The sequence below is a fragment of the Strigops habroptila genome, chromosome 3 (genome assembly GCF_004027225.2).
Source record: "Strigops habroptila isolate Jane chromosome 3, bStrHab1.2.pri, whole genome shotgun sequence".
In the NCBI taxonomy this organism is placed as follows: Eukaryota; Metazoa; Chordata; class Aves; order Psittaciformes; family Psittacidae; genus Strigops; species Strigops habroptila.
In genome coordinates, this window is record NC_044279.2 from 72193918 (window position 1) to 72219877 (window position 25960).

Consider the following 25960-nt stretch of genomic DNA (forward strand, 5'->3'; position numbering starts at 1 on the left):
TTTTTCCTTTCATCTTTTTTTCCTACTGAGTGTACAGATTAATTCAGAAGATTAATGACTGTCTGGCTGTTCCCTTGCAAATCATTCATTATTACTTAATTAAAAGTCACAAAGCTTTTCAGCAATGCATGAAGTTATCATCTACTCCAAATTTAACCTCTAATATTTAGATATGTCTTAATTTGTTTTGCAGGAGGCTGCCAAATATGAAAAGAAAGTGATGGTGCTGGACTTTGTCACGCCTACACCTCTGGGAACCTCATGGGGTAAATTTCTCTTCATTGCAAACTTGTTATAAAGGAGCTTTACTCAGAGACTCTGATTCTCCTTTGAGATCAGCAACAGTGATGTGAAAAACACATTCTGCTCCTTTCTCTCAGGTCTTGGAGGAACATGTGTAAATGTGGGCTGTATACCTAAAAAATTGATGCACCAGGCAGCTTTACTGGGACAAGCCTTGCAAGATTCACGTAAATTTGGATGGCAGTTCTCAGAAGAAGGTAAAGGAGGAGAACACTTCAGTTTTGTCATTTGTGCTGAAAACACAGAGGCTCTTTTCACAATCAAGTGCTTGTTGCAATTCAGCATCTGCTGGCTTTAACAATGTGAGGCAACTTCAGAGAGATTACACAGAAACTAAGTGCTTTTCAAGTCTAAAGCCGTGATGCTTATTGCCTTGCGGCGTTTGATCTGTTTATTAATAGCTTCTGATCCCATTCGTATTTGATAAGATTGCTGTGTGAATAAAAGCAGTAAGGTGTTACTCTGTTTCTAAATGTAGCACAACATCTGAGGGAATACCCCAGAATGTCCGCTGTTAAAACCTTCTGATAATTGCAGGCAAGGGTTTCTTTTCCCTTCCTCAGTTGCTGTCACTACTATATAAGAAGATGATGAGTTTTAGTTTATATTGGCTCTAATGTGCATGTGTCAATAGAAAACTATTGATAATGCAGTAAGTCTAATTTTCCATGGCTTATGTCATGTCTATTCCACTCTGACCTCTCATGTTGTCTACGCTGATGTAATTATTTGAATTTCAGTAGTTACCCTGGAATAAAAAAAGAGTAAGACAGAGGTGGCTGAGTCATGAAAAAAAAACCATCTGAGAAATAGAACGGAAAAGAAGACTGAAAGTTGAACCTTTCTCTTTTGTTTCTAACAGTCGAACACAACTGGATGACTATGACAGAATCTGTTCAGAATCACATTGGTTCACTGAACTGGGGCTATCGGGTTGCACTGAGAGAGAAAAAAGTCACATATGAGAATGCATATGGAGAATTTGTTGGGCCACACACAGTTAAGGTACTCCCTAATCATGTTTGCTGGGTCTTCCTACAGTACTCTCTGAGTAGAAATGCTTTTAAAATAGAATAATTTTTCCTTTGGTAGGACTGCGAAATACTCACTTTGGACTAATACTTTGTCCGCAGGCAACAAATAAAAGAGGAGTTGAGAAACTGTACACAGCTGAGAGATTTCTTATTGCCACTGGTGAACGACCACGGTACCTGGGTATACCTGGAGACAAGGAATACTGCATTAGCAGGTAATACGAGGGAGGAATATGAAGTCATTCACCATGCATAAATGCTTCACCTGTAAGAGAAAGTGGTGAAGCACGAGCAGGGCTGCTTGGTTGCTGGTTTTCTTTCCTATGTAACTTTTTGTTAGAGGAAAGTAAGCGCAGCAGAACAGCTATAGACAGATTTTAAGGTACAAAAAATATTAGTGTCTAGTAGACATCACAGGATTGTGGGTGGCTGGCCAGGATGGTTCTGTCTCTGACCGATAATAGTAGTAACTGAGAACAGCATGAATCATGTGCCTGTCCATTACAAAACTAATTCATCAGCTCTGCCCCAGTTACCGGTACACCCACTTCCTCTCTATTCCTTATGGTCTTTCAGTTCACATACTGAAGGTTTTTTTGGTAATGAAGAGCACAGTCTGCTTGGAAGAAATCTCCCTGCTCAAATACCAAGGAAAGCGGGAGTTGCGAAGCAGTTGATGCTGTGAAGCCAGTAGAAATGTATCTGTCTTCATGCATCAGAGCAGTCTTGAAACTCAACCCAATTTTTTTCCAGCTGCTCAGTGAAGTTAGTTCAGCTTTCGGGAAAACTGGTTTCAAATGTCTGATTAATTGTTAAGGCCAAACAATTCTAGCACGATTTTGACCAAGAATAAAAAAAGCAATATGCCGATGAAATGTGTTTTCGTATCAGATGATTAACTTTTAAGTTACTTAGTGCAGAATCGGAAGTTGGGATTACAGGCTTGTAAACCTATAGCAATGAAATAAATAACTGACATAATCTGTGTGAAATTAACATACCATGTTGTATATTTCCCTTCTAATAAGTAGTACTGAAATTAAAGGTAACAGATAATATATGTTGCGTGCAAAGTGGTGCTTGAAAATAACATTAAAGCCAGAGAGTGAGGAGTACCAAGAGTTAAAGACTATCAGATTGAGGCTGGCTGTGTAATCTTCCCTGGGTTCCCTGGGGGATAGGAACTATTATGTAGCCTTTAATTACACAATCACATTTTATTCCACTACAACATTTGCGGAGAGCATCTTTGTTTAGCCTTTGCAGTTGTGGGCTGAGAAAGAGACACTTGTTTTAGATGTAAATTTTTGGAGAACTGCATTGCCAACCTCTGCTTAAATACCTGTTGAGCAAGCGTGATGCTTCCATGAGTCCCTGCTTCCTTGAGAAGCCCTGGCTTTATAGTCTAGGTCCAAAGTGTGGTAGAACTGACGCAGCTTGGTGAAGCAGTTGAAAGAAATGGAAAGCAAGCACATAAACATGTTTTCCATAATTTCCTACTTCTACCTCTGCCTGTGGCTTGCATTCATTTGCTTTATTGTCTGTATATAGTTGGCACTCTTCATAATGCTTTAGCGAAAGGATAAGTCTTCTAAGAAGTGAAGATGGTATTTTTATGATAAAGCTGAACTCTTTCCTCTTCGTTTTAGCTCTTAAGAGCTAAAATTTGCACGAAAATATATTTGAAGCAAGATTCACATCAAAAAAACCCCAAACCAACCAACCTATCTTTTTTTAGCAATTTGTCATAAGTTTCTGGAGGGGGGAAAGGACAATTTTTGTGGTGATACAAAATTTTCGTACTCCTTTTTTTTTGTATGTGTGTGTGTGTGTACTCCTAATTACAACTTTCTAATCTGTCATGTACTGATACTGTATTCCAGCTGAATTCTCCCAAAATTAAATTGTTGGGTTTCTTTAGTGAGCAGGAAGGAGTAATAAAGTCCTATTCTTACAGAAAAGAAACTAGATAAATATAAAGCACAATACATCCTTCTGGTTTTGTCTAACTTTCTTCTCTTTTTTTCCCCCTTTTTTTTGCCAGTGATGATCTTTTCTCTCTGCCTTACTGCCCAGGGAAAACCCTGGTGGTTGGAGCTTCCTATGTTGCCTTGGAATGTGCAGGATTCCTTACCGGTATTGGATTAGATGTCACTGTAATGGTGAGATCCATTCTCTTAAGAGGATTTGACCAGGATATGGCAAACAAAATTGGCGAATACATGGAAGAACATGGAATCAACTTTATTAGGGAGTTTGTGCCGATCAAGGTAGGCTCCAGGTGTTATATGAGTTTGTATCTTTGTGAGATTACAGAATTCACATTTATTAGGTGAATTAGTATATGTTGCATTCAAAATGTTGTTACTCTTGCTTATCGTGGTCCTGCAAATGTTGAATATACTTAAATTCAGAAGTTGTCCTGAAATCTGTGAAACTTCTTGCAGACTCATAGTTAAGCAAATATGTTATTTCCTGTAAGATCAGGGCCAGTGCATCACAAATAGTCATATCTTTCATGCTGGTTCTCAAATTCTCAGCCAGCAAGTACTCCTTATGTGCCCAGGACCAGTGGGCTATCCAAAAAAGTAAATGGGGTTTAGAAGTATCCATCTGTATCCTTTACTTGGCAGAGTCCTTAAATACTTGCTCAGTTTTTGTTGAATTTGGTAGGAGTACTCATGCAGCTAGTTAGGTGTAAGCAAATTCAGGTTGAAAAGCAGATTAGATAAATTCTGGAGCTTTTCTAATGTAAAATTGCCTTATCAAAGACCTCAGAGGGTACTTATTTTTCTTAACGTCTTTTCACAATAATTAGTGCTCAAGTATTATGAAATGTGTTAAGCTATTTTCAATTTGATGTTAAGCCAGCATGCTAGAGAGTTGAACACTTTGTTGATTAAATCATTAAATTGAGTACAAACTGTTCATTTTCACCCTTACCACTATCAAGAGTAGCTTAAAAAATGCTCTTGCCAGTTGCCACGCTTTGAGTCTGACCGTCTCTCTCTGAGTGTGAGAGATTTGCTGGGATAAGTCAAAGTAGGTGTTTCAAGGGACTTTGGTTTGGTGCATGTTTACACTGCAGAAATCCCATGTTGTATGGAAAGCAGAGATGATTATCTAGCTTTTCTTTCAGACATAGCTTTTTCTAGGCTCTAATGGGGGATGAGACAGAAAGAAGCTCTTTTACATGCAGATCATTTCAACTAACTGGCAGGTGGGCTTCTCCAGATGCACCCTGCAAAAAGCAATCCCTCACCCTAGTCGCAAAATGCACTTTTGTGTATTTTGCCCTGACCCTTCACTACATGACTTTGATTTCAATAGAAATAAAATATGTGGCCCTGTTTCTAGTTGAGAATATCCATAAACTTAAATTGCTGGATATGTTTTTAGTAGGTCTTCTCGTCTCTTTCAAACACTGTTTTTGAAATTTTGCATGTTGTGCTTATTAAAACCCTTCCTTGGGATGTTTGAAGACAGAAAAGGAATTATTATAAATAATGCTGCCTTTGAACAGGAGCAATTTAAAACAGTGATCCTTTAAAGTCGGTAGGATGGCACAGAAGGCTTTTTTAAATTAAAAAGGACAGGGAAAACTAGAACTTTGTCAGAAACTTTGCTTTTTCTGTCTCCAAATACTGACTATGAAGTAGGAACTAGGGAAGTTGTTGAAAAGCACTTTTTCATCTGTAGAATGAACACTAAAATTTCCTGGAATTGTGTCACACATTTGCATGTCTCTTACATTGTACAGCCAGCTGTAGGAAGCAGGCGGGGGAAGGTTTGCTGTTTCCTGGGGGAAGGTAAGGGAAGGACTGCAGCTGAGGACAATAGTAATGAGGACAAAATATAACCCACCTGTGTAGCTTCAAAAAGATACATTTGCATATATTTATTTGAAACTAAACTTTTTTTTTTCTGCCCCCCCCCCATGTTGTAGGTTGAGCAGATTAAGGAAGGAACTCCTGGAATATTGAAAGTTACATCCAAGTCCACAAAGGGGAACGAAATAATTGAAGGGGAATACAATACTGTGAGTCCTGTCTTTAAACATACAGAATGTAAAATGTCCTTCCATTTAACGCTGAGATTTTTGTGGGGTGTTTTTATCCGTAATGTAGATTTTAATTATTTTAAGCATTACAGCATGCTAATTGGACACAATCAATGGGTAATTAATGTGACTAAAGTCCCAGAATCCATGGGCACTGGATCACTTGTGTGCTTTTGCAACCTGTTTCTTAGCTTAGGCATGTAGATGAGCTTGGTCATGTGGAATCAGTTGAAAGATTTTTTCCCCAGTGAGATATTTGTCATAAAAGATAAGTAATGATTTATAATGGCTTTCATAATAACTAAAGCATGTTCTGGAGTTAGCACAAAACAATGGGCTGTGCAGAAGCTAAACAAACAGCTGTCATGTCTTCTTCTTAAGACCTGTTGTTGACACAGCATCTTCATAAAAACAACACCCTGTGGCAAGTCAGTCAGACAACTTCCTGACACACTTAAAACAGTAAAATTGCAGCGGGCGGGTATGTCATTATGTGTTTGATTGACTGTTTCCATCACCCCTCACCCCACTCATTTTCTTAGGCCTTGATGATGAAAGGAAGAAGAAAGTAAGTTGTGAATAAATTATTTGGAACTACGCAGAATGCATAAAGACAAGCATTTGCAAGCCTGGGATTTTAGATTGCAAATACTGTGTGCCAGTGACCTCATTTACCTGTATAGTGCACCAGTCATCCCAAAACAAGGACGTGCCTTAGTGTGTCTAAGGGCCAGTATTATGAGAAAGTTTACAATAACAGCAGTGCTGTTGCATAGTGTTGCAACACTATTTTTCCTGGTCCATAATAGTGAAAGCTTTTTAGCTAGCAAATCTTTTCATTAAGGAAACATCTGGTTTGTTATTGCTATTGCATCTTTCACTGAAATGCTGTCACTCCTCATAGCTATGAGCTGTATTGGATGCATTTTAAAACCTTCGGCTCTGAAGATCTGGCATGCTTGGTCATCTAAAGGACTTGACACAGATCTCTGATTCCTTCAGCACAGTTCTTAGTTGTCGTATGAGGCCTTGTATAGTTACCTGGGCAGTTGTCCAAGACTGCAAAGCACATAACACGTTTCCTTGTGATAGTATAGGCTGGAACTTGTTTTACTTGTTAGGGTAGCCAAGGTGATAGGATGGGTGGGAATTTGGCCTGGTCTGTCCATCATTCTGAGCAAATGTTCAAACAAATAATATTCAACAAATAATATTCTTTAGCAGTGACTTGGCTGAGAGACCCTTCCTTATAGAGCATTTTGGGGTTACCTGTTCTGGTAGGATATGTAATAACACTTTGGTATAAAAGTTCAAGAAAATAAGGAATCTGATCCTAACCAGTTTGTTTAGAATACTCTTGGGGTATTTTTCCAGGGAAAGCTTTTGGCTGTATTTAACCTTCTCATTAAAACCTGGTATTGTTAAGTCATGGTGGTGGTGTGGCTTGTCTTGTGAATGTACAATGGGTGATAAGCATACTCGTCTTAATGTGACCAAGCCTTAGATACTGATCCTTAGTATATAATAAAAATAATAGCCACATGAAAATGCACTTTTGAGGTTTTAAAAACTCAGTAATGGGCATTGCTGTTTTGCAGGTGCTGCTAGCAATTGGAAGAGATGCATGCACAAGGAAAATTGGTTTGGACAAAGTTGGAGTGATCATCAATGAAAAGTAAGGACAGATGTCTGTATAGCACTCCCTGCTGAGCTTGTGTCACTTACTGTTGCAATGGTACTGGTGCACAGACATTCAAATGCTTTGATGAAAAATTTGTTTCCTGTTTGCATACACTTGGATAGGAGACTGTGTAGCAGGTAGCTGCATTTTCTGCCATAGTACTGCCACGTTTGCTTTTTTGATACTGAAATGTGAATTCCTAAATGCTGGGAGTTAAAAGTGTCTGTTCCATTCTCTCCAGGCTCACAGGGCAGTTTCAGCTTCTTCCAGTGACAGGGCTTTCTAGAATCTGTCAGTTGTTGCTTGTGCTCTTTTAATCTCACCTCCTTGTTTTTCTCTGTACCATTTCTTGGGGCAGAGATCTGTTTGGTCATACAGGCTTTTGGTGTGGTGGGATTTGTTTATACTTTAATGAAAATGCTACTATATGTTTATTTTGAAATAAAAGGTCGAAGTAGCATTACTTAAACTCACAGTTGGAGTTTGTGATGTGTTTTAGGTTTTGGAGGAGTTTATTTCTTGCCTTAGAGCAAGCCTGGGAACAATCTGTCTCCTGTAGAGGAGCATTTCATGTTCAGTGTAGTGAGGCTGTTGCACCAGGGAGTGGAGCTACCTGTAATATTTTCAGTATTGGTAACTAAAACATCTTCTAGGCATGTGAGGTCTAGATGGTCTTCACTTTGAAGAAAAGATGACACAGGACCATGAACTAGATTTGGTAGCCTATGGAAAAACAGTGCAGAGGGCAGCTTGTGTATGAATGCAGCGACTGATATTGCTGAAGGGAGCTGTTGCAATGTTCTGAAGTGGGTATTTTGGTCCACTTAAAATCGGCAGACCCATGTTGTCTTGTGTTACAGTACACACCTTTCTGACATCAGGGCACCTGTTACTAGCTTAATAGAATGAACTATAAAATTATTAGCATAAACCATATATTTGTTAACAAGAGCAAAATTGAGGAAGTTGGGTTTTAATACGGGAGTTGCTGCCGGTCCCTTAAGTAGCTGTGTGACTGCTTCTGTGCCTGTCTGATTAGGTTTCCCTGTTACATGTGTTTCCTGCAGTAATTGCTGCACTATCTCATTTATTAATGAAGTAGGAAATATTAATAATTAAAAACTTCCACTAGGTCAGCACACTTATAGCTAAAAAGCTTGGTGGCTGTCCCTTAAGTAGAGTGTCTAACATTTTGACCTGTGTCTGTGTAGGGGGCTGAAGGGTAAGTTCATAGAAACTGCTTCAGCTACTGGACTGGAATTTCAGTGGTGGAGAAATTCTTTTGGCCAACAGATCGAGTGGGAGAATGTCTCTTCTTGTCATTCCTCAAGGTTGCCAGTACACAGCCCATAATAGAAGGTGTTTGAGGAAAGGATTTATGCCTCACCAGAGAATTGATTCACAGGCTACCACCTTATCTAGTGTGTAGATTCCTGTAGTTTTGGTCAAATTTGCACTGCTTTACATTCTTGCCCAAGTTTGTAAGATTGAGAATGTGACTTCTCTCCTTCATGCTTCAGATACATGTCTTTCTCTTAAAGCTATAGGGCCTAACTCCTAACTGGAGGTTATTTATACCTTCAGTCTTCACAGCAGAACACTTAAACCTTTCTTCTTGTTAATTCAAATTGCAGAACAGGAAAAATTCCTGTCAACGATGAGGAGCAAACAAACGTGCCGTACATCTATGCAATTGGAGATATACTTCAGGACAAGCTGGAGCTCACACCAGTGGCAATCCAGGCAGGAAGATTGTTAGTTCGAAGGCTTTATGCTGGAGCAACCACTAAGGTAAGGACCTAGTTGCCACAAAATGCTGTCATTGTTCTAAGACTTCTAAGTGCAGTGTGCAAGTCTGCTTGTTTATGGAAAACTCAGTAGGCTTTTAAGGATTAGCTTTGATGATCACTTTAATTTTCCCCTTGCAAAGATATTGCTGCAGATATGTTCTGCTAATTGTGTAGGAAGAAATTAATACCTTACTGGATTAAGCAGTAGTCTCTTTTTTTCCTATTAAGAGGCTTTATTTTTCTCTGAGTAATAAAATTACCTGAGCTCATTTAACTTGTTTTTAACTCTACTGCCTTCCCTAGAAGTCAACAATCATTCCCATCCCACTAAATGCTTTAACTCTAATTCATAGGCTGTTTACTAAGCCTACCTACAGTCCCTGAATAGAGTGCAATAGGGATTTGAGATGCTCTTAATTTTCAGTGTTACCACCACTAATTTTTTCAGTTCTCATCCATATGTGTTCAATGTAGTATATAGTTCTTCTGCTTATAATTGAATGTAAACACAAAGGAAGATGAAATGTAGCAATAAGTCAGTAGGTATTTATACCTGAGAAGTTGAATTCATCAATTCAGTGTTTGTTTCATACCAGTGCAATTGTAGGTTTCAGTCAAGTTGTGCTAGTCCAAATGGGAGTAACATGGGTACTCATTTACACCTTAACTTTAAACTAGGAGGAGAGTGCCTTTAAAGAACTGTTATCCGGGCACTACTGATGTGAGAGCTTGTCTCACCTTCATAACCAGAGGGCAGGAGCATAAAGGTTTTTCTCTTTTAGAGCCTGCAGTATGCATATCAAGTTCAGCTGTCGGCCAGATTTAGAGCTTGATTGAGTTGTTTATTTTAGGTTGGCAGGTATTGCGGTAACAGAATCCTGCACCAGTGTGCCTAATGTCATTACATCAGCCAGCCAGAGTTTAAGCTGGAGCCAGATTTTTTTTCTTGCTGCAATACTATGGATATGTCTTAATTTACCTTTTATGCCAGATAACTGTCTCTCAAGGTATGAAAATCCTTATGCTGCCAAAGAAAGCATCACCTCTTTCAGCGAATCCAAGAAATGAGTAATTACTTAGATAGGAACCTGTCTTACATTGCTGTTGTAACAAATCTGGAAAGGGTGATTGTATGGAACATAATGAAGTGTTAGAGATAGGTGGGAAAGAATAGTAAGTAGCATCTCAGTTGATCCCTAGTAACAAAGGAAGTAATTAGAGTTGAAATCCGTAGAAACTAAAATTACTAGAAATTAAATAGAGCTGACCAGCCTGCTAGTCTGCTATGCCAGAATGACTAATCTGCTGGATACGGGGATAGCAGTGGATGTTCTTTACTTTTACTCAGGTAAAGACTTTTGGCAGTGTCTCCACAACATTCTCATAGACAAACTGGTGAAGTACAGGCTAGATAAGCGGGCAGTGAGGTGCATTGAGAACTGGCTGAACTGCCAGGTTTAAAGGGCTGTGACCAGCATTACAAAGACCAGCTGAATGCCGGTCGCTAGTGGCGTGCCACAGGGTTGGATACTCAGTCCAATACTGTTTAGCATCTTCATTAATGATTTGGATGATGAGACAAAGTGCACCCTCAGCAGGTTTGCAGATGATAGAAAGCTGGGGCTAAGTGAATGGTGCAACCAGTGTTTGTGCTGCCGCTCAGAGGGACCTCGTCAGGCTGGAGCAATGGGCTGACAGGAATCTCATGGAGTTCAGCAGTGAGATGTGCAAAGTCCTGTGCCTGGGAGGGTGTAACGCCATGCACCAGCGCAGGCTGGGGACCTTCCAGCTGGAAAGCAGCTGTGCAGAGAAAGCCTCAGGGAGGTCTGGAGGACAAGTTGACCATGAGTCAGCAATGTACCCTTGTGGCAAAGAAGGCCAGTGACATCCCGGGCTGCATCCTGCAGATGCATCCTGGCAGAGCATTGCCAGCAGGTGAAGAGGTGAAGTGACCTTTACCCCTCCACTTGGCTCTGGTGAAACAAGTTTGGATTTTGTGTCCAGTTTGGGGCTCCTCAGTACAGGAGAGACAGGGCAAGTCCAGCAAAGGGCCATGACTATAATTAAGGGATTGGAGCAAGAGGAGAGGCTGAGTCAGCTGGGAATTTTTATACCCTGCAGAAGACATGGCTGTGGGGCTCTTATATCAATGTGTATTTATACTTGATGGTAGAGAGTAAAGATGGAGCCAGACTCTCTCCAGCAGTGCAAGGACAAGAGGCAATGGATTAAAACTGAAACACAGGAAAGTTCCTTTTAAATGTAAGAAAAAACTTCTTTACAGTGAGGGTGGTCAGGCCCAGAGGTCGCCCAGAGAGGGAACCTCTAGAACACTCTAAAGCTCCAGTGAAGGCAGGGTCAGTGTTTGCTTCTCATGGTATGTGGTTGGGCACATGGTATCGGTTCTAGTTCTAACTGTCCCCAAATAGCTGTAGTTCATGTCTTTGGTTCTTTGGCATTGCCTGGGCCACAGTTGATAAAACATGATGGTTTTTGGATGGTGGTGGTTTCTTTGCAGCATTCCCAGCTAAAAATAGCATGCTTTGTAGAAGCAGTTCAATGGCTCTACAGTTCTACTTTTTATCTCGTTTGACCTGTGATCTGATATGTTTTTAAAAAGAGCACTGGATTTCCTCTTCCTTTTAATCTATGCATACTAATGTCAGTGTGGCTTTAAATTGTCTTTCTGTTTAAGAATTACGAATAATCCAACTTTCCTTCCTGTCTTCAGGCTGCTGAATTTTTACCCAGTGTGCTGATTTTATTACTGATTTTGTGTTGTGTTTTGCTTCGAATGCCACACAGTGTGATTATGTGAACGTCCCAACTACTGTATTCACTCCTTTGGAGTATGGAGCCTGTGGGTATTCTGAAGAGGCTGCGGTGGAGAAGTTTGGGGAGGAAAACATTGAGGTAAATGCCTTAGATTCATCTGGATTTAAAGTTCCCAATTTGTAATTTAAAATAACGTCAAGAGTCAATTAAAACAGCATTCTGTGCTCTGATGTAAGCCAGGAGGTGACTAGGTACATTTTTATCTTCCTATGTTATAAAAATAGTCCTCAGTTCCGATAGCTCTAATTGCAGATATGTTCCATTTTTAGCAAACGGGGCTTGAAGGTGGAATATTTGGCTTAAAAATAAAACACAGGTTCTTTGTGTCTGCAAATGCTTAAGGATAAATTAAAGCTGTGTATGTGCTGGAAGCAATACATTGGTTTTAATGTCAAAGTGGAGCTTTTTGTAGCTACAGCGTGGCAAATTCCTTGCCATGGTGACTTTTAGTTTATAAAGCCAAATATTATGCTCATTTTTCCTGTCTGACTATGCAGGGAGGTATGTGCTTAATTTTACTCACGCGAGTAATCCCTTCTAATTCACTGGCATTGCTGGTCAAGAGTGAAATTAGACATATGTAAGCACTTAGAGCCTGAGGCTGTTCTTACAAAGCACTGCACAGAAATTACAGAAAGCATGAGGAGAGGGAGTCTGACAACAAACTGAGCTTTTATGCCCCGTGAAGATCACCTGAGGAGAATTATTTGGGGAAATACACAGATAAGTTGTGGTTCATGACGCGGAGAACTTGTCTCCCTTTTAGCTTTGTCGATGTTTTTTTGAATCTGACTGTGGAGAAAAGAAGTAAATAGAGAAGTGTGTCAAGTACTGTTAACTTGACTGCAGGGCAAAAGCTTAAATTCTTTTCTGCCCACAAAGTTTGTATACACCCATTCAAATTTTTGTTCCTGAGTCAAAGTCTTGCTGTTACATTGTGAAACACTGGGCTCCATTGCACTTTCGATTTCCAAAGCCATTTTTTTACATGTGCATCCAGCAGCACTTGTGTCTAAGAGAGGGTTAAGAACTTACTCAGTTTATTCTGACCTCTTCATCATGTCACCATATTGGATTTCGCAAGCTTCAGTAAGATTATCGAGTTGCATCTGTCATTCACACCTGATAAATTTCAGTTTCAGATGGCAATATTTATGAATGCTTTGCAAGCCATTAATGAGGAAAAACATTGAACTATCTCTCCTAGTTCACTAAGAAACATATTTTTTACTGGACTTGTGAGCAATTAAAAATTTGTTTCAAATAATAATCAAATTGAGATTAGCTTATAGTGAGAGCTGTTGAGAGTTCCAGCTAGACTGTGCCTTAAAACACCCCATCATTTTCTGAGATACATGCTGTACAGGTGGGTGAGCAGCCTTATCTGCAGTTACGAAGCTGTCCAGTGATGCTCTTTAGGGCAGACAGGAGTATGTGGTGGTGTCTTTTTTAATGTGCTTTCCATTTTGCACTGATACATAATCTCATCTGTCCTAAACCCAGGCTCTGAAGCTATTTCTTCCCTTTTTCTGCTCCGAGAAATACCTTTGCCTTCATTCCAGGTAGAAGCAGACACAATACAGCCTTCTGCGAGCAAAGGTTGTAATTGTCTAGGTTAACGAGAGCATGATGAACTGCATCCGGGAAGTGTAATATGCTTATGGCTTTTTTTCTTCTTTTTTAATTATTGGATGACACTAGTGCTTGTTTTGTAGAGGCTTCCTTTGACATTCATCAAGGGGAAAGAGTCTGACCCTGATGTCAAATATTCCAAATGCTACGTGCATGGCTCATTATTTAAGATAATCTGGCAGGTTTTGGAAGATCATGCTCTCTGCTGTGAAATTACACAACTGTTTTTCTAACCTGTGTTGTATTTCCAGGTGTACCATAGTCACTTCTGGCCACTGGAATGGACTGTGCCATCCAGAGACAACAACAAATGCTACGCAAAGATAATTTGCAATATTCAAGATAATGTAAGTTGCAATATTCAAGATAATGTAAGGAAAAGAGCAGCTATATGTTCATCACAGGGACTGTTGGTACCACAGCTATAAATAGGTTATTCTAAACAAATTAACATTAATTTATTTTTTTCTACCTTTTGAAATATAATAAATATTCATGGTGATACTTTTGTTGATACAAAAGTGACCCTTAGTAAAACAGAAAATTCTGCCGTTGCTATTGGTATATGATAGTTATTCCACATGTGTAAAATGAGAAACATCTCTAAGATAGTTCATTAACTTTGAAAAGTGAGTGAATCAATGCATGTAAAAATGCTTAGAAGTTTTATCAGTTTATCTTATTTTCCCCAAACTGGAACATTCTTTTTCTGGGAGATGCTTCTTTCTGAAATTGAGGTCTCTCAGAAGCCATCACAACTTGTAACCTCTGCAAATCCACACATGTCTATAAAACTCTTGAGCTCGTTCTAACAGGATTAATGTATCTTGCCTGCATAAATCTCATTTAGAGTGATAATGCCAGGATTATCCTTGGACTAGCATAAAATTTCCTGGCGGTGGAAATGTACAGTACCTGCTGAAGCACAAGCAAAATCACTAATTGGTTAAAAGAATTGGTATGCCCTTCTCTGAGTGATCATCATCTGTTTAATAAAAAATCAATTGATTTTAATAATATGAGTTACTGTGGAGCATAATTTGAAGATAAAATATGTTCCTATTAAAATAGTGGCATAGAGTTATCAGTCCTAAAACCAAAATTGATCTGTTTTATCTGTTTTTATTTTTTATCATTAGATACACATTTATCTTCTTGCAGTCTTTCTAAGCATCATGTCACTGTTCTGTAAGATTTTCAAACCTGTCTGATTTTGACCATGTCCTTTTTCTGGAGGAGTTTGAACAAGTGTAGAAGCTACTTTAGAACTCATGATTGTATTACTAATACAAAGTTACTGAAGAAAATGAAAAGGCTTAATGGTGATTTAAAGTGTTTCATTAATTTGTTTCCATTTCTTGTCCTGAAAATTTGGAGCATGTTTAAACATCTAGGGGTAGAATTGAAAGTTACCCTGAATGAAAGATAGTTCAGTAACTATTTGAACTGCAGTTACCTCGGTTTCATTACTATGGCTTCATTTTTACATATGTCCATATTTTTAAAGGAAAATGAGGATAATTCCATTTTAGTTATTTCCTAATTATAGATTTTCCTATTTAAATAAACCCTGTGGTAAATCTCAGTCCTCAGGCTTACTGAATGAAAAATAACCTTTCAGTGTACTAAGCATCCACACTCCCTTATATGTTATGTTTAGCAGGAGGAGCAGATAACTCTTGATACCCAACTGGGCTACACCTATGCTCAGCAAAATCTGATTAATGCCCTGAAAGCCACTAAAGCCCACGGCAGTTGGCATTTGTTAAGAGAGACTTGATTTTTCTAGAGAAGCAAGCTTTTCTTGAAGAAAAGCAGGTCAAGCCAGTGCAGCTTGTTCTGCTGAGTGTTTGCTGAAGATATACGTGCAGTTTGATGTATTTTTCAATTTAACGATGGTATAGATATGGGAAGTGTGAAGTAATAGTATCTTCCTTGTAATGGAATGAATGTTTTTCAGTTTGTTTTGCCAAACAAACAACTAGGTATATTATCTCCTAATGACAGCGAACACAGGGCAGTCATCAGTTTAGTTATAATACAGTTCTTGCCACATCTGGTTAGCCAGAACTTTAGCTTGTGGCCTTTCCTGTAAGCTCCTGTCAGACTGAAAGTTCTTCAACAGATACGCAGCATGTAGTCACCGCATAGGCCCTGATGTTGCAAACCTTTGTGCAAGGTGCTCTCCTTACTTAGGCAAGCAGCCTGTTGGAATGAATGGAATTGCTTACCTGAATAAAATTTAAATGCAGGCTTGCAATTTGGACATACACAATAATCAAGCATAGAACATGGTAGGTGTTTAATTTGTATGCCATTGATGTAAATGGAGGACCTCTGCACAAAACTTTGTAAGGAGGCTGGTTGGCGAGTTCTTAGTTGAATCTTTTCCTTTTCAGAGAACAAAATTATACCATTTCCCCATCTGTTGGTGCTAATGATAGTTCACATTTGTATGGTTACATTAATTTGTGGTACGTTTTGTGAGCTGATTAAATTATATAGTCCGAGTAAGAAAACCTTACACGTTGTCTAAAGAGAACTGAATGCATGACTGTGCTTGCATTTTATTATCTTTGATACTTAGGAGAGAGTCATTGGTTTCCATGTCCTTGGTCCAAATGCTGGAGAAGTCACCCAAGGGTTTGCAGCTGCTATAAAATGTGGGATCACAAAAGAACAGCTGGACAGCACCATAGGAATTCATCCCGTGTGTGCAGAGGTTAGTATATGAAGTCACCTCATAGCCCAGCTTTTGTTGCGTTCTGGGGTAAGGTGCTGGAAATCTGAACAGAACTCTGTTAAAGAGGCCCCAATCTGGGGGAAGACAGGGGAGAGGTAAAGACAGGAAAGGATCTGTTTTTAATATTTAGAAATCTAACATTTGCTTTTAATCTGGGATTATTTTAAACTTTTTTTGTTACTGTGTTCATCTGTGAGATGTTTGTGGTCTCTCTAATCCAGTGCACTCTCTACTGGGAAGTACAGAATTTTTTTTCCACTCAAAGATCCATTTATGAAGGCTTCAAATACTTTTCAGCTAAAGTGGTTGTCAAAGCTAATTTTTTTAGATGTGTGCTCAAAACAGGCTTATAAACTGGTGCTGTGGAAGGAGACAATTTTTCTATTCTGCCCTTTTAAAGATCTCTCCTTTACTTTTGAAGTGAAGACATGAGGCCACACAAAACATTTCTTCTTGTGTTTATCTTGCTGTTCCTCATTAATGAAGAGCTTAATTTTCTCTACCGGGTGGGGGACAGCTGCTCCCAGGTGTCAATCAGAGATGCTCCACTGATTTTTAGTAGCATTAGGGCCAGTTTATATTAGCTGAGGATCCCTGCAAAATGTTTATGACCTTGGTATGTCTTTATACAGAATCTCTGGTTTTACCAGGTGTATTAACTACGAAGTGTTGTAAGAGTGCACCAGGATGCTGGTCTGCACAAGTGAAGTCCGCTTCTCTTATACAGTATAAGCAATATTCTATTGCTTATACAGTATAAGCAATAGAATATGAACTCCATTAATGGAATGGACTGCTAGCAATCTGAATCATCTTCAAAGCAAACACAACACGGATTTTGTTTTGTGGGGTTTTTTTCTGTAGTATCATCTAATGGTGTTCTTAGAAGCCCTTGCAGAGGGGTAGCAGGTCCTTATCTTAGCAGGGGCCCTGTGTAGGGGGAACTCTGAGGGAGGCATTCAAACCTGTGAACTCAAGTGGGATATTAGCATATGCAGTGTGAATAGAGGATGATAGTCATAATTTATTCTGGACATCTGAGCTGCTAAAATTGAAACTGAATAGAATGATGATTAGACATAATTTAGGGAGGTAATTTCAGATAATCATATTTGTTTGAGTGGGGGAGGAAGAAATTGGCTCAGGAGAAATACACTATTTAAAAGCTCCAGGGAACAGTGATCGTTTTTTAGTGCCAGTCTTCAAAAGGTTTTTTTATGCCTGTTGCTTAATTTAATCTCTTAAGCAGTAAACAAAAATCAAAGTGCAACATGGTACTCTTTGATTTTAAAAAATGCTTTTAAATTGTTTGGAATCTCTGAGGACTGCACATATCTGGATAAACAGAATGATGGATAATATCAGCATTATTTTTATCTTGAGGCCATGTAAAAGCTAAGGAAAAGGAAGTCTGATCTGAGCAGGAAAGGGACAGTGTTGCAGGATCAAATGCTGACATCTTCACTGGCATTAGTACTAATTCTTTGTGCAAAATCTCCTGTGAAACATGGTATTATTCAATTAGAAGAAGACTGTAAGACTGAGTCCCATTTCTCACTGCTTACAAATTAGAGCCAGATTTCACTTGTCTTATTTGAGCAGCAATTTATTCAGTAGAAAACATGAGTTTTGAATAGAATTTCTTGCAAGTAAAGTACAAATAACTGTAAGCACAGAGTTGGTAGGACCTCAGCCTCGCAGAAAATTACCTCTCAGCCTTGACTGTACTGTGCTGCTTGAAATACGGGTGTGTATAATCAACCATCCGCGATGAAGGGAAAGTGTCTTCTGAAAGCTGGGATGATTCTTCAACTTAGCTAACCATGGCTTTCCAGCCATTGGATCTAAGGTTGTGTCTTCACTTGAATACTACCAAGATCTGTCAAAACCCTCATGCTTCTAGTAATTATCAAATGACTGCCAGCTGGCTTCCTGAAGTTAGGGAGCTGTATGGTCCCTACAGCCACTTGGACTGGCTAACAGACCCAGAGCTTGCAGTCAGGCCAAGAAGAAAGCAGATAAATTTTGCACTTTTTAATCTTTGTCTTTCAAAGTGAAATAATAATAAATGGAGATTCCCATATGTTGTCAGTCTGTGGATCAGAACTGCAGAGTTAGAAACGCTGTCTCAAGCCATGCACTATAGTTTGAATATATTGCTGTTGTTCTGCCGTGTACATTAGGCATGCATTTGTCTTCCCGATTGGTGCATAATGCTTTACCTGCTTATAGAAAGTGGAAGAGGTATATAATTTATTTATGTTCTCTGAAGAGCTGCTAGCAGCCTTGATTCAGCGAAGCTTCTACTTGGAGAACTGTAGGGCTTTCAGATCCCCATTATCCTTAGATATGTCAGTGTTATTTGCATAACTGAAATGCGTATGTATGTACTTCATTCTGTGCTAAGTTTATTCTTCCTGATGGCTTTGATGATAGCTAATTATTGCAACTTTGAACCATTTAGATAGAAGTGGGTTTGATTTCCTTTTTTCCTTTTTATATTATATCTATGCAAAGCTATGCAATTATTTGCACAGTAAAGTTCTAATATTAAACAAGTTTTTGTAATATTCTTCTTCTTGAATTTTGATACTTTTCGATTTTACAATAATTATTCTTGAATATGTTGTTTTCTTTAATGTGACTTGAAAGCAGTGAAGATTGGACTTTTTCCAAACTAAGTGTTTCTTAGCTCTTGTCCAGAGGGTACAGATCCCAGACATAATACCTACATCAGCAATCAGTTCCACATTTCTGTAATATGTAGAAAGGTACAGAGGCAAAATTTATGTTCTCTCCAAATGCTGTAGCCTTGGGTTAACTTCACTTTCCCTACAAAGAGGTTATCTTTGAGCCATAAAGACACTTACTCGCTAGGTGTAGAGTGGAGTTTATTATTGCTGAGCTCATTCCCACTGTAAAAACTTAGGAACACTAAAACAAAAGGTGGTATAAAGCCATATGATTTCCTTAATTCTTTCTTTTCCACTGTAGCAGGAAGACCATAAAGTAAATGAAGAGAACAAAGGATATTTGTATGTTTGCTCTTCAGTGGCGAGGAGTTTAAATGTATGGTTTTTGTGATTATTTTATTACCTTAGGAAATGGCAGTGGTTTTGAGCATTATGTGCAAGTTGATCTTCCAAAAAAGAGGATTCGTTTTAGCCATACTAAAAGTCTTTTCTTCTTTTTTTTTTTACCCTCTTCAGATATTCACCACCCTGGCCGTGACTAAGCGATCTGGTGAAAGTACCCTTTTGTCTGGATGCTGAGGTTAAAGACCTCCCATTCTTGTTATTGCCAGAGACTGGCTTTCATCGCAGTGTCTGACTTGTGCAATTCGGAAGAATGGGTTTGGAAGAAGTCATCCTTGGACATTCCTGCAGAAACGTGTAGATCTTAAGCAGAGCATCCTCCAAAGGAGAAGAGCACTGTGGGAGCTGGGCACTTGCGGTGATTGGCTGGCAATTAGCAACGCAATGGGAGTATTGACTATCGAGCTGATGCTTAGCAGAGCATTTAAATGCTTTCATGAAGTCACAGCCTGAAGCCTGCATTGTCTGGTGGGCAGTGACCGAAGAACTGCTAGCACAGCTGGACCACAACTGTTTTGGTTTGGTTTTATCCCGCTCTAGTTTCTTACTTGAACAAAGAACTTCTGGACTCAAGAAAATGACTACAAGTTCAGCTAGTTGTATAGTGCCTCTGTGTACTAGGTTATAACACAGCAGTTGCAAGGTCTCCTCATGAGCATGTATTTTACCAGCTTACATGTTTGTGGAGGGGAAGTTGTATCTACGTGTTTGATCCTATGGAAGAAAATATTCTTGGAAGAGAGTTTAGTGCCTTCTAGAATAATGTATTTCTTGGCTTCAAACTGACTTGGTTGTGACTTTTTATTTTAGAGTAATTTATTTGTGAAAACGTTTCCTTAGTAAGGAAGGAAAATACTTTTTATTAAGGCTGCATTATACAGAAAGTTGCTTTTCTTTCCCTCTGGAAGTAACAACCCTGCATATAACACAGATGTGATCTTAGCTTTATCTTGCAGCTTACGTGATTAATCCAGTTTGGAACTGACAGAATTCCAATGTGGGATGAACTGTGCTTCCAAGAGCTCTGTGCAACTTTATTAAATTTGAATAAGCCCTTCCTTTCTGGGTGAGCTATCATACGTTGCACCATTCCAGGTCTAAATTGGCCACTTTGCACACAGCAGTATTGAGACTTCCTCTCAGATTAGTGGGCCAGTAGAATCAAAACAATAAGCCAAAGAACACTCCCCAAAGCAAACAAACAAGCAAGCAAACCTCCCACCCAACCTCCAAAAACCTGTAGTAAAAAATCTTCTATGTAGGTACAGCCTAAATGCTGTATTTAGTTCCATGTGTGTTTTGATTTATATTTAAGGAAACAATACTTTCAAAACGGGTTTCAGTAGGAAATAACAAATTCCTGAATGTTCCTCCTGTGTTGGATAAACTTGCATACACATTTATCAAGAAATGGTAAAAATGCCTCTTTGTAATGGAAATGAATGTGCTTATTGATCTGGTCTTTCATTTCCCTCTGTTTTAGCAGAAAGGTTCGGATTACTTTTGTTAAATGGTTCTCAGGAGTTTAGTAGTGCAGTGTGAATAGGGGGGGAGTTCTCCAACCCTCTGGGCAGAATGCCTTGTGCCGAAATTTCTGCCTGGTGAATGAATTCATGTATTTCTACTGAGATTTTGAGAATAGTCTTTTAAGTTATTTTTATAAACTCATGCGTAACTGAAGGATTGTTAAACGTGTTTTGTATGTTATCAAGAATGGTCTGTGGTAGCATTTTTCTGGCCAGTTTCTTAAATAAATTGAATATTTGCACAAACAGATGCTTATTTTGATGCCTCTTCCAACCAAAGAAACCAGGTGACAGCAAGACAGCTTTTTTTTTTAAAGGCCAGAAGAAGGCTCCTTGATAAACCCAGCTGCGTTGGATTTTGAAGGTAGATATTTATGGGAAGCAGGGTTTGGGGCTATGTTATGTGCTTTATTTTTGCATGTTAAACATTTGAAAAGGGCATACTTAACAATAGGAAATTAATTTGGAAACCAGCCTTCCACTATTTGCACTGGCTGCCATCTATAAAACGTCTGAAAACCCAGGAGTCCTGCTTCCTGAGCTGTTTGGCAATGTAGCTGCTCAAATTTAAGCACATGGATAACAGCATTTCCAGCAAGCCTGTAGGCAAGTCGAATCCTGGTGTGTAGGGATTAAAGACATGTATGAGCTTGGCTTTGCAAGGTTGGACCCACATGTATCCATTCTTGTGGGTCGTATCATCATTAACAATGTGTGTTTGTACACTCGTGGCTTGTAGTTCAGTAGTTGTTGGGTTTAGGTATTTTTATTTTTTACTTTAAAATTGTGAGGCTTTTTTTGTGTAGGGCTTTTATTTCTCCAGAAGGAAAACATTTTCAGGCGTCTATTTCTGTGTCGTTCTGCATGACAGTAGAGATATATAGTATATTATAACATCACACGAGGATGTATTAAGTGCCAAAGCAAAGTATTTAATGCTTTTATTAAATTAAGCATGTGTGCTTTGGAAGCATATACTAGAAAATTTGCTAAGTTAAAGGGTATTTACATTCAGCTCATATTTATTAGTTATTAACATTTTTTGGAACTGTTACCAAAGTGCAAGTAAGTGAGAATCATCCGAAGGTATTACAGATACAAATGCAGACAGCAGATTTCATAAACTTTAGCAGGGAGTTAGAATTTCACTGACAGCTCAAAAATTACTTCTGGTTTTTAATTCTCCTCCTTTTTTTTCTTTTGAAGGAACCCTACTGCCACTGATCATTCCCCTTTTACCTCTCTCCTCTTGGCGTGAGTTGTTGGAGCAATCCAAACTTTCCTGTAAGTCTTGTATTCCAACTTGCAGCCTGCCTTCCCTCCTTCAAGACCTGCTGCCTGCCCAGAGACTCTGTAGTCGCAGCACCGTACAGTGGTGCAGGACCAGCTTCAGACAAGGTGGATCTCCTGAGGATGTCGTGGGTGCTGGAGGTTTCACGGTAGGGCAGGTCTCTTGCTGTGCTTTATGGGAGGGCCTTGCACTCACAAACCCGCCTAATGATCATGTCTCTGGCTGTGCCACTGTAGCGTGTCCCTTGCTCTGCGATGCCACGTGGCAGCTGGTGGATGACTGCTGGTGCACACCGTGCCAATGCAAGAGGGTGATGAAGGGGCCAGATGGCCAAATCTTATACATAACACTTGATAGACTTCTTTCAGGTCAAAATATGGTGTAAATGTCTGTGGTAAGATGTCCATTGCCAAGAGGGAAGTTTCTCATTGACGACTGGCTTTTCTGCTTGCTCAGTTGTCCTCTGCATGGGATGGTGTCAGACTGTTTTCTTGCCAAGGCCTATTTGGCCTCCAGAGATAAATTAAACCTTAAAAAAAAAAATAAAAAAATAGGAAGAAGAGAAAAAAGGCACCAGGGGATGTGCCACACCACTGGCCTCCCTTCTGCATGCACAAAATGTCAGCACGGGGTTTTGTTTTGGAGGCTGCTGGCAGGGAGGTGGAAGTGGAGAAGGGGCTTACGCATTTATCAGAGAGGGTGGGAAGGCATTGTGTGGGGCCATGGGCGGAGGCATAATGCAGGGCAGCAGCTGCCATGTTGTCTGTGGAGGGTGGCTCCGCAGAGATCACCAAGTTTGGGAGATGGGGGAGGGCCTCTGTTGGGCAGAATTTACTTTACTCATACAATTTCTTTTTCATTCAGTTGCCTTTTTCATCTCTCTTTTCCTGTGAAATCTTCCTAGTTACAGGCTTATCTGAGGGAGTTCTTCCATAGCATTTTTACCTCTTAAAATTACAAACTAAGCTGACTAGGGGATATGTATCAGGTCAGAGAGGGAAGGCTTTCCTTCCTGTAGCAAAGCTGTGTGATTGGCCTTGCTGAGGACCTCCAGTGACTCCTGACCTGCGCCACTGTGTTGGGTGACCATCGGGTGCCCGCGATTGCTTTCTGGCAAGACCCCTCCATGAGCATCCCTTGCTGCTGAGCCCATGCCATGCTGTAGCCGGCCACCACGGGCTCAGAAACATGTCCATTCCCATCTTTAGACTGTAACAGGAGCTGACCTGGGCACATAGTGACAAATCTGCTGCTAAAACCCAGCTGCTTCTTTCTTCTGTATATACTTGCCTCAGCCAGCACTTCTTTTCTTGAGAATAGGTTTTACTCTAGGTTAGGCACAGAGTAAATTGAGCTCTGCCTGTTGCTGGTTTTCAAAACCAAATGGTAACACATTTAACCAAAGGATCTGATTTCCCTTTTAACGTTAATGCAAATTGGCATCAACACCACCCATGATGAGAAGCACATGTGTGCCACATGGTGTGACAGAGAGCAAACAGAAGCAGTGATTTGTGTTTGGGTTTGACCCAGTGTTGGTCTTCCCAAGTTAAAAGAAAACTCTGGGGCTTCTGCTCCGTTATATGTAAAAACACATATATTTATATGTGTGTGTGTGTATATATATGTGGACTGTGGGATGAGGTGACTCAGGGTCCCTCCAGGCAAATTTTCCCTTGGGTGACACTTTGGGGTTGCTACATCACAGAAGGAAGATCTCAAAGAGAGAAACTGCAATGACGTAAGTGAGCACTGTTCGGTGTTGCAGCATAACCACCTCTTGTGAGGAGCATGGCTGTCCCAGCGCCACCAGCATATCTGAAATAAAAGCTCACAGCTTGTAGTAGCTTCAGTTGGGGTGCAGGAGGCCCAGGAGCCATGTGTGGCACAGGGCACGGCAGGTCAGCACTGTGGTGGCAGCAGCAAGGGGGGATGCAGAGGCTCACACCCTCCTTGTTTGTGTTTTTCTTGACTCCACAAGTACTGTTTCTAGCTCTACAGCTGCTAAAAATAACCACCTTAAATTAATGGCCTATGTTTGCATTAAGCTGTTAAACTGGCATTGGTCACTCAACACTGCACACCCAAACTGCTGCTTACTGTGTATTTATAGCTTAAGTGAGATTCCTCAAGGTTTCTTTTCGGTAGCTGGAGTCAGACGGGTAATACTGATTGCACAAGTGTTTGCTGCTTCTTAGGGCAGTGTTTTCCTGAGTTAAAAAGAACCTCAATTTAGCTGAGCTGGATTTTACAGCTTGTGACCCGCGAGCGGTGTGCATCTCTCACAGCTCTGGCAGGAGTCATGGATGCGGATGTCCTAAAGTCAGGCTGGTGCCTGCCCTTAGGGGGCTCCATCTGCTCCTGACCTGGCCCCCTGAGGCTACTGGGGGACACAGGGCTCCTGGGTTACTTCTGGAGGATGTTTGGTGGGCAGAACCTGTCCCAGGGCTGGCATGGGTGAAGGCAGCCTGTCAAGGCTATCTCTGCAGATAACCTCGCCTCAGGACCACTCCAAGCAGCTCTTACTGCAAAGCCAGGGGAGGACACAAAGCAGAGATGCTTCTAACCTCGTTAAATGTGTTATTTTTATGGATCTGACAGATGGGTATCAGCCTATGTTTATTTCTCCAGTATCTGAGGTACGATGTTAAAAGAAAACAATGGAAAATGTATGTGAGGCACGACTCTGTGCTCAGTTAGTGATTGGGCTCAGTTTAATGCCTGGGGCCAATTAAAGCACAGTTGTTAGGCTGGGGCACTAGATGGGAAATATTTTGGGGTGTGTGCATGCATGCCTTTCAGTTTAGGAAGATAAAGATGAAAAATGCCTGTCAAAGCAAGTGCTAGACTCTTGACTAGGCTGGGGACGTGTACACGAGCCATCAGCTGGGTATGCTCTGAAGTACCTTTGAAGGTGAAGTCGTGGTGGGAATCAAAGCAATGGGAAAATAAAACTGGTGGGGAAGTTGCCATACAGCACCTTAAAGTAGTGTCTCTGTTTTAGACATGCTGCCTCCTACAAATGAGACAGAAGAAAAGCGATGCACTCGGGAAATGTGAGATGCTACTGATTTCCTTAGAACAAGAGGAATGGTACTGACTCCTATTTAAATTTTGCAGAGCTTTAAAACTCTGTGTTGATACGTCTTTACTTTTGCTTAATCTGCTTCTCTCTCATCTCCCTTTGTTTGTTTCCCAAGTTTTTGCTGGTTTAGACTTGTCTTGGGAAGTTCTCCTGGCATGCGTTTTTAGCAGTCCTAAGATCATAAAATCTGTGGGAAAGGCAAACAAGGAACAGTGATTTACCATTGCTCACCACCACGCAAGAGCTATGGCTAAAGCAGTCAAGGAAGGCTGGGTTTTTCTGCATTACACATAACTAAAGGGAAGTCACTGCCACAGGATGTTACAGTCTAAAAATACACCCATATTGAAAATTGAAATTAATTGTATGCACTCAGGGTGGGAGGTTGGTAAAATAATGCTCTGGCTGTAGCTTACGGTGCAGGATGCCCTTAAACCACTAAGTGCTGGAAGCCTGGGAGGAAAACCTGCAGGAAGCATCACTGTGTATTCAATGTGGGTTGGTTATTTATGTAACCTTTAACTAATCATCTTGCCCTAGGAGACAGGATGTCACATTAAAGGGACCTATGGTGTAGGCTCTTCATGCTTCTGCCATGCCTAGTGTTCCCCTCCTGGGGGTCTGGTTTGTTCAAGCCTCACAAGCATTCCTCAGTCTTGTGTAGTTCCTTACTCTACTACTACTACTAGTACTAGTAGAGTAACTACTCCTTGTAGTTCCATAGTCTTTTCAAGGCTCAAAATGTTCATGTCTCAAAGCTTTCCCCTCCTAAGTTATGCCATGCTCTCTGCCCTGGGGGCGAGTTGGAGGGAAGGCAACATAATGGCTGAACCACAGAGGTTTCTACTTGGCCCTGTTTCCCAGAGGCACCTCCAGCCCACCCAG

General features: G+C 40.2%; 1 protein-coding gene across 10 annotated transcripts in view; it reads left to right on the forward strand.

Moving 5' to 3' along the window:
- The window catches only part of TXNRD1 (thioredoxin reductase 1), a 37681-nt gene extending 16736 nt beyond the window's left edge, over positions 1-20945 (forward strand). For 7 of the 10 annotated variants that reach the window (XM_030479144.1, XM_030479150.1, XM_030479145.1 and 4 more), the window contains 12 exons: positions 194-266; positions 381-500; positions 1166-1308; positions 1437-1552; positions 3382-3607; positions 5284-5376; positions 6996-7072; positions 8713-8869; positions 11674-11781; positions 13587-13682; positions 15923-16057; positions 19288-20945. In XM_030479144.1, coding sequence (XP_030335004.1) covers positions 194-266; positions 381-500; positions 1166-1308; positions 1437-1552; positions 3382-3607; positions 5284-5376; positions 6996-7072; positions 8713-8869; positions 11674-11781; positions 13587-13682; positions 15923-16057; positions 19288-19350 — 1407 coding nt within the window. In that variant the 3' untranslated portion in view covers positions 19351-20945. Of the gene's footprint in view, positions 1-193; positions 267-380; positions 501-1165; positions 1309-1436; positions 1553-3381; positions 3608-5283; positions 5377-6995; positions 7073-8712; positions 8870-11673; positions 11782-13586; positions 13683-15922; positions 16058-16754; positions 16759-16827; positions 17246-17383; positions 18515-19287 lie in introns of those variants that run through there. The other 3 variants (XM_030479142.1, XM_030479141.1, XM_030479143.1) reach the window with 3 other exon arrangements.
- Positions 20946-25960: the final 5015 nt, after the last annotated feature.